At 43.9% G+C, this 13,115-nt stretch overlaps 1 protein-coding gene across 6 annotated transcripts in view; it reads right to left on the bottom strand.

Moving 5' to 3' along the window:
• NPHP4 (nephrocystin 4) overlaps positions 1-13,115 on the bottom strand; it is a 571,934-nt gene that overhangs the window by 241,661 nt on the left and 317,158 nt on the right. For all 6 annotated transcript variants that reach the window (XM_085876134.1, XM_085876135.1, XM_085876132.1 and 3 more), the window contains one exon: positions 12,483-12,615. In XM_085876134.1, the coding sequence (XP_085732260.1) occupies positions 12,483-12,615 (133 nt within the window). The remainder of the gene's footprint in view (positions 1-12,482; positions 12,616-13,115) is intronic.

Consider the following 13,115-nt stretch of genomic DNA (forward strand, 5'->3'; position numbering starts at 1 on the left):
TCTGATCAGTGTGACCACTCCTTGGCTTTTTTCACAAGATCTTGGCAATTCGTTGTTCACCTTGGCTAGTCTTGGTTTTCTATAGGTTTTCTTGGCGTATAGGTTTTCTATTATCATCGCTTTTCCGAAACCTTGTGAATTCTTGGCTTTTTTCATTGGCTCACCTTGGCATTTATGAAAATGAGGAGTGGTCGCACTGTCTCTGATGTTGTTTGAGGAAAAGGGGGGGGGTGGGAAGGGGAAGGTTGCAGGGGAAGGAATGGACAAGAGACATCACATTCATCTTTTGACAAGATGCTCTCACAGACATCACAATCACTACACACTGTACACAGGTATCCAATCACTGACCCACACTTCAGCTACCTACCATTCCCACAAATATCCATGTATGACTTGATTCCCACTCCTGCTGGGTACCTATCAGATCCAAATTTAAACTGAGTGACTGATTCTGCTGAACTCCCTTTCCAGGGAGATCATTCCATGCATCAACGAGGATGGCACTCGGTGGAGTGCGTACCTCCGCCAGGCTGAACAAGTGAACAGTTTACGTTACGTATCCCACTGATAGGCCAGATCTGCAACCGGACGTTAACCAAGTTTGAATGGTCTTATTCTTGTCACACACCCAACCTGCCCACCAAGTTTCTTCCGAATCCATCCATAACCTTTTGAGACGTCGTGCTATATATAGTATTTGGCTCTATCTCTCAATGGTGAAAAATCACTCAAAATAAAAATGGAAACAAATTCTCACATCCGAATCTGGATATGAATTTTCACCAAAATTGAATCAATTTGTCCTTGTCACACACCCAACATTTCAACCAACTTTCGTCCAAATCCACCCAGAAGTTTAATGAAATATCCTGCTCAAAGTCAGACAGACAGGCAGACGGACAGACAGACAAATTGGGGTGAAAACATAACATCTGTCCACCTTCGGTGGCAGAAGTAACTATTCTCTGAGTGAAAGACCCTTGTTTTCTTCCAGTCCTAACTCCTCTTCTTTACTCTCAGGCTGTAGCCCCAAGTCCTGTCACTGTATTCTGCCAAAAAACTCATCCACACTTATTTTGTCTGTACCATTAATTAGCATAAATCTGCATAATATCTTTATTATCTTTAAAAAAAATAAAAAATCATTATCTTAAAAAAAAATCTCAGATTCCCTCACCCTCACATATTTCCCTCCTTCCTCGTGTTTAAAGCCCCCTTTCCTTGAACTGCTCCTCCTCGCTTATTTCTCGCTCGGCCCGGAATCAATCTTGTATCCCTTCGCTGAAGCCTCTCTCTGGCAGCTCTGTCCTTCCTGGATGTGGTGACCAAAACTGAACACAACACTCCGGACGATGCTTCATCAAATTGCTGTAGAGTGACAACACTACCTCTTTTGATTTATAATTTGTCCTCCTCCTATGACGACGACACTCTAAAACCTTAACGAACCACTATTTTAATCAAGAATGGCGAGATGAGTGAATCTCGTGAGATTCTGAATTCGACGTTTTTCTGTCGTTAATTATTTTAAACGTTATTCTTAACGAAGGGGAATGGGAAAGTTGAAGAACAGGGAGAATGGGGGAGGGGAGGACAGAGTTGGAATGGTGGAAGCATACGGCTGTGAGAGGAGGGTTGAGGCTTTGGGGGATGGAGATGAGGACTTGGGGTTGGGAGGGGGGGTTGCAGACATGGTGTTGGCTCAGTGGTTAGGGTGGCGGCTTGGGATCCGAGGGTCCTGAGTTCAAGCCTCGTTGCCCGCTGAATTAATACACCAGGGGGTTGACTCAGCCTGCCATCCTTCCGAGGTCGGCAAAATGAGTACCAGCTTGCTGGGATGACCGAGTCATTCAAGTATCCTGCGTCAGAGTGGCGACCTGTCCAGGATTGTGCCCAATAGCCAAGGAGACTGCTTCGGCAGCACCAACGCTCTGTACAGAGTATGGTCCCAATGGACAATGTTGGGGAGGGGGGGTGGGGTTTATGACTTGAAGAAGAAAGGGGGAGGGGACGACACAGAAATGGGGTGGGGTGGGGAGCAGAGAGCTCGGATGAGGAATTGGGGCTGAGATGGGATGGGGGGGGTGGGGGGGGATGTGAACATTTTCCATTACGCGGAATTACCACAGGTTCTTGCTCGTAGATTATTAAAACCCTTCATCTTAATAAAATAGTTAACCACAAATTACAACGAGATCATAAATCTTCACTCTGATAGAACAATGAGTTATAAAAGTATTTCCATTTCTCCAAGATCTCTGTGCAGAGAAATATAAACATTGAACACAGAAGACACAAACAGATGAAAAGCTAACAGTTTAAATATATAATAATTCTTCCACTTTGACCAAACTGGCAGAATGTTACTTTAATGGGATGTTCTGACATGAGGGAAAAGGAGTGACATGGCTTACAATTTTTCTTAATAAGCATCTCCACGACCGCGTTCCAAGCCACAACACATAAGATGTTCAGCCAGAACATGGTGGAAATTCCGCTCGTGTTCTGCCATATTGGCTGGGATGTGTAGCTGGTTGCAGTCATACATGACTCATAAATGACCAAACTCAGTGACTCATCAAATTGCAGCCATCCCAGCTTCACTGCCCCGCAGATGCTACGAGTAAGTGTGCTCCATTCTGCAGCCCACCCCCGTCCCCCAATACTGTTATGTATCCACTGCTGGTTGACTTGTTGGAAATATCCTGGTCCTGCCCGGGTCTCGTCTTGGGCATGATGGTAAGGTCACATCTTGTGTCACAGATCCAGGTGTCTCTACTGTCTGTTAAGGTGCGTGCAACGATAAACCTGAGTCCTCAGAGAGTGGCATGCGAGGCTGGGGCCTTCAGCATACGCTGTCCCCAAGCCTAATGAGTTAGTTAACCACGACGTTTAAACAATGGCCGACCCATCCAGATTGTTACAGCAACAATGGCTCCAATTCCTGGTTTACCTTTACTTATCTTTTAATTTCTACATTGTAAAATTCGAAATAAAAGATAACATGATGTAGACAAGACATTCAATGTTTTGAAGACAAAATCTCTGGATGCTTTCGAAGAGTGAGCTGCAATCTATTTTTCTTTTTCTTTAAAAAAGGTTCAGAATGGAGCTGCCACACACATCTCAAACACATGGACATACGTACGAATGGATACACAAGACACAACACACAGGACTGTTGGATGAGACAAACACAGCCACTGAGTTTGGGGGACGCGCAGTACCACCGACGTCACAACAATGGCACCGCATTTCTCTCCGCTCACATCAGCGCCTTTCCTCAGGAGGAATTTCCATCTTCCCCTTGGATGCCAACCGGTCGTTGTTTGCCCATGCTCCCTCCTTTTAAACGCTGAGCATCAAGCAAGGAAACAGCACATACCATTTTAAAAGGCTGGGGTTTGAACCGCCAGTCTCAGAGACTCGGAGCAGGAGCTCTTATCATAACACCACTCAGTGAGGTGGTGAAGGTGTCTGGTGGTATTGTAAACAAACAAAGCAAATCCTATCAAGTAAAATCTTTATATCTACATACTAAACACAAAACCAACCACTCACAATATCTTATACCCCAAGCTCAAAACAACAGGTGCAAGCAGTTGGTGTACGCAGAAGCCGAGTACTACCCTGTGCTCCACGGGCTATCAAGGTTACACTTTAGCTCGTTCAGCAATGTGTCATCCTTAACACATTCTGGAAGCACACATCGTAATTGTATCTGTCAACTCTCGGCATCCCCCTTGCATATGGAATGAAAACACGAATTTCCTTGTAAAATCAGACATTCCGATGCAGAATGAATTGGTAAGTAATACTTTCTGGGTTATACCATCGCGATGTCGCATTCTTCATTATTATTCTTCATTCTTCAATATTACAAAACTGTTCAAAGATTAATAGGTAGCAAGGTTCTGTGCCGATTAAACTTGCGGTCAGGATATGACACGCCATTTTAATAGGCTCGTTTAAAATTTGGTTCCATGCTGGAATTGCAAAAGGATCATTTGGAGGTTCACCGAACGTCCTTCATGCCATGCAGAACACATATTGAAAAGCTGTGAAATTAAAAGCCGATTCCATCATACACTCAAGGAAAGCTCGACTCGTCTCTATAGAACTTGCCAGTTCCTCGAGCCGTGTCATTGGTGGGAGGTAACATGCAAGGTGTCAAAATTAAATTCTGTGTTCCACCAAAAGCACGAGACTATTTGAAGAGGTTAACCGTTGGGAAATCCTGCTTCTTTGCTTGCCCAAGCTATTCAAAGGCACTCGACCATGTCATTATTAAAACTGTCACGGGAATCACTTTGCAGCTGAATTTATCTTCCTCACCGGGTCGTCGAACCAGTGACCCGGGCCTCCATTTATCTTCCCGTAATATGGCTCCAGTGTGTCATAACACAAAGCAGACCTCATGCCATGCAAAAATCCTCCCAGTTATCATACCTATCCCCACCCATCCATTGGATACCCATAATATACTTTGCAAAGAAAAGTCAAACAAACCCCAAGACAATGTCAGTTCCCCAGTTGGCCTCTGATCACTGTCTTCTGATGATGCATCATTTATTCACAAAAACAACATGTGATAACACTGATAAAATGGAACCTTTTTTGAACCAACAATGTATGTAACAAGCCGGTAGGCGACGAGGGATTCGCTCGGATCGAAGCGCTGGAGACTATGCTTTTCATTCTGACCGATCCACCGACAAAGATTCATTGCCAAGATGTATTTGTTCACATTCAATTGTTCCTCTGCCTGGCAAGATTTCTCCTATTGCGTATTTTGCCAACTGGCACTCGTAAAAAATGACGGTAAATAGACACCCTATTTTTGAAGGACTACCATTTGAAAAATAATCGGTTTGCTGGTTTGTGCTGTGGAGCCTCGCATTACAGACACACACACACACACACACACACACACACACACACACACACACACACACACACACACACACACACACACACGGAAAACCCGATAAACTTCTCTCAATGCTCTTGTTTGACCACACCTCCTGAGCCACACAATATTTTTCATAAGCCACGCCCACTTTTCATCAACCCCGTCCACTTTCCCTAAGCTCCGCCCACTTTCCTAAGCTCCTCTTAAAAAATGACGGTAAATAGACACCCGATTTTTGAAGGACTACCATTTGAAAAATAAAACCTCAATCAAAAATCAGCTCAAGTAAAATTTTCTAAATATCTAGAAGTATTTTATTCCGAAGTCTCGTTTCTCTACATTCAAAACTGAAGGACAGGTATTGAAAATACTGTACGCGGTTTTTTGGCCGCTGCACAGCGTTGGTGGTTGCTCGGCAACGAAATTCAAACGCGCACATTCCCAGACCATATGGCACCTGTTGGCAAAGTTTCATCGAAATTGGTTCGCTGGTTCGTGCTGTGGAACCTCGCGTTGCAGACACACACAGACAGACAGACGAAAAACCCGACAATAAGGGATATCTAGCATATATAACGAATCCAATAAAATGTCATTGAACAAGGAGTGTAGAAAACTGATGTCATTTTGTTCAAAGTCTATCATTTACATCATGGTTTCTCAACAGAAAGATGCACAAAAATGGCAACCATTTTTAGAACATCAGGAAAATTATAACTGCAACTCAGAGAAGAGTTTTATATCACAAGGACTCCTCAAGCATAATATGATGGGAAGAAAAACGTCATAAAGACAGAATATCAAGTAAAATCTCCAGAAAAATGAAACTACAGGTCCTAAACTTCTGTGATAATAGTCAGGACTCAATTCATATTTTGATAAATTAAACACCTAGAAAGTTCAGAGAACAGCTTACCCCATACAGTGGAGAAACAAGGACATGGGCAGGGTGTACAAGCGGCAAATTTGATCGGCCGTGATGATGTAAAATGCTGTAACATTTTGTTGAAGTACTGTTAAATGGAAGGATTTTGAAAGTGCTAAAAGGCGATTTATGTTCCACAGTGTTCAAGTATATAATTCAATTGAAATTGCACCTCGAGGACCCCAAAAGGATATCTCGTCTTTGCAAGGATGACTGCATCATTTGCAAAATCAAGGTCAGAGATCTTGATGTTCCCAATCGATGCACTGCAGCTTGATCTCTCCAACATCCTCCCTAGAATCCAGTCCATACAAGTGCTGAAGAGTGTGGGGGTCAGTACACACCCCTGATGTACTCCAGTAACAACTGGAAATAAGTCAGAGATGGTATCACCACATCTCACAGCACTCTCAGCACAGAGTAGAGTTCAGACATCAAATTGATCAGTTTTGGTGGGACCCCACGAAGACCAAGAACCCTCTCGAGGGCATCCAGATTCAGTGAATCAAATGGTTTACAGAGATCAACATAGGCTGCAAGCAGCCCCTGCCAAAACTCTCATCTGCATTTGGTGAGGACCAGAAGAGCAAGGATACGGTCAATTATTGAGCTATTTGGTGTAAAGCCTGACTGCTCTGGACGCTGGTGCTCAAGCAGATGGTGGCGAACCCTGTCAAGAATTATCTGAGCGAAGACCTTGCCCGGTACTGAGAGCAGCGTCACCCCTCAGTAGTTGTTGCAGTCTTGGCGCTCACCCTTCCCTTTCCAGAGTGGGACAACAAGACCCCTCTTCCAGTCAGTTGCAATGATGCTTGTGTTCCAGGCAGAGCACAGAACTGCATTCAACATGAGTTCAGCATTTCCACCAGCCTTGAGAACTTCAGCATGGATGACACAGATCCCAGGAGCTTTACCCCATTTCAATCGGTTCACTGCAGCCTGTTACCACAAACAAAGGTGGACCATAGTTGAATGGAGGGTCAGCAATTGGGATTGTAATACCACTGACAACCAACTCGACAGCTGGTGGATCAGCCTGGTGCAACCACTCAAAGTCACTGGCCCAGCAGGCTTTCACTTCAGACTGCTCTGTCAAGAGCCCACCACCCTCTGTTCTAACTGCAGCACACCGAGGGATGGGCTTGGAAGAACGCAATGCAGGAATTCCCCTGTAAACAGGACGAGAATCACTGACCACAGGTGATGCTCTACCCCCTCACAGATTCCTTAGACATAGGCCTCCTTGTCCACCCTTAGAGCATGTATAGTTTTATGCCTCAGCTCCCTGAACTGTTCAGATCTGCCATTCAGTCTGGCCCTGTGACTCTGGTAAATGGTATCCAGTGTCCCTTGAGAGAAAAAATTCTTCTTCACCCTCTGGTGAGTTCCAAGACATCCACTGGCGACATCAAGGACAGTCGTCTTGAAGACACTCCATAACCTTTCAGGAACTCCTGAAGCACCCAGACCCCCCCCCCCAAATCCCCACTCAGCCTGTTCGCAAACTCCTCAGCTACCCTCTCAATCTTGAGCTTTCCAACATCCAGCCGAGGCTGGGAAGGTACCATTCTCCTGGATTTAAGCTGCAATTTCAGAGTTGCTACAACAAGCATGTGGTCATTATTCAGGAACTAAACACTCTGGTAGACCCTGCAGTTCTGGATCATCCTCCAGTGACCATCAACTAGCACATGGTCAATCTCCTTTGCCACACCGCCAGCATTGGAATACCAAGTCCAGTGATGAGTCTGTGGGTGCTGAAACCATGAACCAGCCACCCTCAGTCCATGTAAATCCTCTTCAAATTTCAAGTCAATCGGATGAAATTGAGGATTTTAGAAATATCACCTAAGTTGTTGACCTTTGACCTATGTTGACATTTTGACATTATGACCTTAAAAACAATAGGCTTCTTGTTTATGACAAACTCTACCATGTGATTAAATTTCGTGGATCGGTTTAAAATTGTGATCTGTCGGCGATTGACAAACAAACAGATAGGACAACAAAATCGACTGACCAATATACTTGAAAATCTTCGATTTTGCAAGTAACAAACAGACCCAAATGCAATATCCTCTCCTCTGGCGAGGGTAATAATTTTCTCAAGACTTATGAACACCTGCAATTGAATGTGGAGTACGCTCCATCTGTCGAAACTGGAGCTTATACTTGTTTTCCACGACTTTCAAAATACACTGAACCCAGATTTGAGTGTCATCAAAGTTCATCCAACACTTTACCTTAAGAATACCGAGTGCTCTTTCCTTGCTCAATCTGAGTTACTCATTATGTGCACTTAAAATTCCATGTGCAACTAGTAATTGCTACTAAAATGGTGTCTCCTGGTGCTCTTTATAAGCAAAATGAGAATGGTGTAATAATACTGCAATTTTCATACCAGTTACCACTTGGTGAAAAAGCCAAGGCTGAGCAGTGTTGTGACTTTTACCATATGTCGAATGTGTCCAGCCTCCTGGTCACACAGATTTTTTTTCTCCATCTTTTCAAGTCCTACACTGAACTGATATTTTCATATTCTTCGACTGGCGGATACCGCATTTTGAAACAAACTTCAGGAGCCAACGGTCATACAGTGTGGAGATGGTTCCTCCTCAAAAATACCCAATGGGGGTAGGAAAATTTATTTTTTCCACCTGGCTGAGTTACCCCCTCCAGCACAGTGGTCCTGTGAAGAGGTTTCCTTATTTCAGGACTTTACTCTCTTTTTCTCTGGAGATCTTCACATTTAGTGGCTCTCAGCCTTGTTTACTACGAATTTCAATCATAATATAAAGGGCGTAAGCCTGGAACTTTAACACACTTTTCTCAGAACATATTCTGTTCATACTTCCGAAATCTTCACATTATGTGTTCCATGCATTTACGCAGGTGATAGTGGATTCAAAAAAAATCGAATATATATCGAATTTTCAAAGAGGGAATTGATGACGTCACAATCAGTAGCGTTCGGCGGCAAACTGATGGCTGGGTCCCAGACGATGTGCTTTACTTAACTAAGTCCATGAGTTCGGAACGTTTGCTCAACTCAGCATTTACGACTGTTATCCTGCCATGTTGTTAATCTGTTGATGGAGGTAATATAGAAACGATGAATATGTCAAATCGTTCGTGTAACTCATCCGGCACAATGTGTCAAGGCCAACGATCTAAAGTGACCGGTCTCAAACACTCCCATGGACACCCAGACACGCCACCAATATGAACTGAGCTGCGAAATGCGACGCAAAACATCCAAAGAAACTACCATAACCGAGTATCTTGATCCGTCCTGTCCCCCATACCCGTCGTAGTATAGACGGGTATCTGCTAGTAAAAATAAAAATAAGAAAACTCTGTTTTTTGGTGTGAAAACAGCAAGCATGCATCGTATTTTGTGTACAAACAAACATCCATTGCTACATCAAACATCGCGTAAGCTCCCAGTAACTCAAAAAACATGGAATTGGGGTTTATCACGTTTATGAATCAAAGCCAAACGTTGTTGCTGGAAACAGCGTTGTAAGGTCTCCTTCATAATCGTGTGCATCACAGAACAATGAATGACCTCAAATCTATTACATCGCTGACGTTTTCTGGTTTCATGATGTTATTCATTTGCTCAACTTATTGTTTTCATATAAAAACAATGAGGTGCTTTTTAGGTTCAGAAACTTTGCAATAACTTCACTGAATGTTCAGTGAGTGGAATTAGATGGCAGCCAAACCTGCACAGCAGTCTTCGACACAGAAGGTAAATGCCATCTCATGCAAGTCAACATTGGTGACCTTATCCCATACCGGGGAGGTGGCTGTGAATTCTTACAGATGAGTTCCTGACATATATATTTGTAATATATGCAAAGTCTGAGTAAACCTTAAAGGGGAACCCAAATGCTCAGAACACCTCGACACCAATCTATCCCTTGATACCCGACAAAATAGATATGATGTGTCTTTTTACGATTTCCGAATTATAAAGTAGGAAAATTTGTATTGGGGATTGAAATCTTGTTATTATTATTAATTATTATTATTATTCAGATTAGCCATGTCGTCGCACCAGGAGGTAGACCATCATATCCATACTGTCTCCGGGTTACATCACGGTACGATTTCACTCAAATGGCGAATAATTTTCCATTTTCCACAAGAATGCCGAGTCAATGCATCCTTGGTGCTTATAGTAATACAAACTGAGATGGTTTCATGCTACACCGATGGCAGAACTATCCTAAGTATGCCAGAAATTGGACGAGGTTTGTCCAAAATACATGCATGTAGATCGGGCCGAGAAAGCATTCGCATTTGGGATCGGAACATTTCACAGACAACTGTTACGAAACAACAGAGATAGCTACATCTTGTGGTTATCCGTCATGATTGAGAGAGGATGCCACCCTCGCGATTAAGCGGAAGAAACAGCCGTCGCTCAAAACTGTAACACCATCTCCACTGAGCTACGGGCATATGTCCACAGGCGATTTGAGTGGTGAATCAAACACCTGTTGCCATTGCCTGGCAGGTACCACAAGAGCACCTGAAAATAATTATCTCTTATTAGCACAAATTTCCGCAAATCAAATGAAACACCGTCTAGTTATAGTGGAGAGAAAGTATGTACGATTCAAGTAGAATCTACCACTCTGAGAGGATTTGACTGAGGACACTAAAACTTTCAGTGTAACCCCCCTCAACCATCCCCCATCAACCATTCCTCCACAATCATATCCCCAAAATCCCACATCAACCATCACCTACACAATACCCACCATCATCACACCCCCCCCCCACTCCACCATCCCCAATCAACCATCATCCCCACAATCCTCCATTATTATCCATCACTTCCACAATACCCACCACAATCCCACACCCTGCTAATCGATCATCACCCCCACAATACACCTTAAGCCATCCCCCTCACAATCCCCCATCAAATAACACCCCCACAATACCCACCACCATCGCACCCCCCTTCCACCATCCCCAATCAACCATCATCCCCAGAATTCGCTGTCAACCATCCCCCCACAATCCCACCCCCTCCATCATCCCCAATCAACCATCACCCCTACAATACTCCATCAGCCATCCCCCCACAATCCCCCATCAACTATCACCCCCACAATACCCACCACCATCCCACCTCCCCCTCCCCCACAATCCCACATCCCCTCAACCATGCTCCCACAATCGCCCATAACCATCACCCCCACAATACCCTGTCGACCATCCCCCCACAATCCCCCATCAACCATTAACCATCATCCTCTAACCATCCCACCCCCCTCTCCACAATTCCCCCACAATCCCACATCAACCATCCTCCCACAATCCCACATCAACCATCACCCCAACAATACCCAACCCCACCACATACCCCCTTTCCACCATAACACCACTACCCCTCCACTGGGGCAGGACATCGACATCTCACGGACACGATAGTGGGACATGGCCACAAATGGCATCCAGGGAAAGAATGAAACAGGGCGATCCCGTAACATACAAGACACCTGGTCAGCCTGCAATGGTGGGACAAAGCATACGTTACCCATTTGTCTGCAGTGTCTGAGTGTCCCTGGGCGGCGGCCGTGCTGTCAGGCGATGATGGGTATTTCTGCTCGAGTAATATATATATAAAAAAACTTCAATTAATACAAAATCCCTCCCTCGTAAACCGTCAATTGAACGGAAAATCAAACCACACCGACCTGTGGTTAACATGCGACCAGTGTTTTGATCATTTTAACACCTCCATCTTCACTTCATATGACTGGTGTTGGCTTAATGGTTGGGGTGGTGGGCTTGGGATTCAAGGGTGTTGAATTCAAATCCTGCTTGTCCAGTGAATTAATACCAGGTGGGGTTAACTCAGTCTGTCATCCTTCTGAGGTTGGTAAAATGAGTACCAGCTTACTGGGATGATTGAACCATTCGAGTATCCTGTGTTGGAGTGGTGAACCATCCAGGATTGTGTCGATTAGGTCAGGAGACTGCTTCGGGAGCACGAACGCTCTGTACAGAGTGTGGTTCTGATGGATGGATGGATGGATGGATGGATGGATCTTTACTTCTGCCTTCTTTGTTTGAATTACATGCACAAGGCTTGGAACGACATTGCTCCACAATTCCTCCAAAAGTGCTTCCATCACTAATTTTTGTCTCCAACCGTTCCTTCAAAATCCCACTGATCAGTTTCAACATTCTGAGTCCCATCAGAGTTATTCTAATGACGGTGGAATCAGTATCGGAATGTGAGCTGGAAATACACTGTTTCTCGATGTAAAGCCACAGTTTGGATCAAGGTGCGTTCATCATGTGACGTCACTGGTGAAATCGAAAATCGACACTCGAGGGCTTTTTTTGACACTCTGTGATTGGCAAAAAAAAAAAAATTCAATTTCTTTTTCCCATAAAATTACATCATGAGTAATGATTCTCAATGGTTTTAAAAAAAAAAAAAACCCAAAAATTGCATTTGGGTTCTCCTTCAAAACATATCCAGCTGCTTAATCAAGTAAAACAATCCATTGCAAAGTACTTCAGTTACAGAGCATCCATTCATCCACAAATGGAAATTATTATCCGATGTACAATAAACCTCAAACTTCTCAATGAAGTGACAGCCGTGCTCACCTTTGCAGAGCGGATTGTGGGCCAAGGAGGCATTGTAATGACATATTCCAAGAGGAATATGAGGGCTATTCCTGGCACATACAGCATCTCAGACATATGCACTTCACTGCAGACAAGCAAATGTGTTGTGGCCCTGAGACAAAGTGCAGATGTGTCATGTGTCTGTCAAACACTTCATCCACATTTCTTTTGAAGGGCTGATACATTTAATTATTATTCTTTGAAACAGAAGGACAAAGTCTCAGCAGATTTGCAGACTACCAGGAGGGGTTGGGGTGTGGGGTGGGGGGGGGGAAGACACATGCAAGGAGGAAAGGATGAAGAATACAACTCATCATTAAACTTTAATCATAAAGGCTGAGTCAAGGTTTTCTCGACTGTATAATAAGCAAATTAATGAAAGGTTTGAAAAACAATGCATATAAATTAATGTAGCAACACATGAAGAGCGAGTCAAATGGCCACATTTAATCTCATATTTTGTTTGCATTTCCTGGGAAGGCATTTCGATAAGGAATACATAACATGGGAGTTTAAACAACTCTGAAAACAATTCCTTCCACGGGAGGGCATTGCACGGTGTGAGATGCTGTGTTTCTGCAACAGTGGAGTGCTGGTATTTAGGCAAAAAGA

This window comes from Eptatretus burgeri, chromosome 4 (genome assembly GCF_056783735.1).
Source record: "Eptatretus burgeri isolate ZD-2024b chromosome 4, Ebu_testis_v1, whole genome shotgun sequence".
Lineage (NCBI taxonomy): Eukaryota > Metazoa > Chordata > Myxini > Myxiniformes > Myxinidae > Eptatretus > Eptatretus burgeri.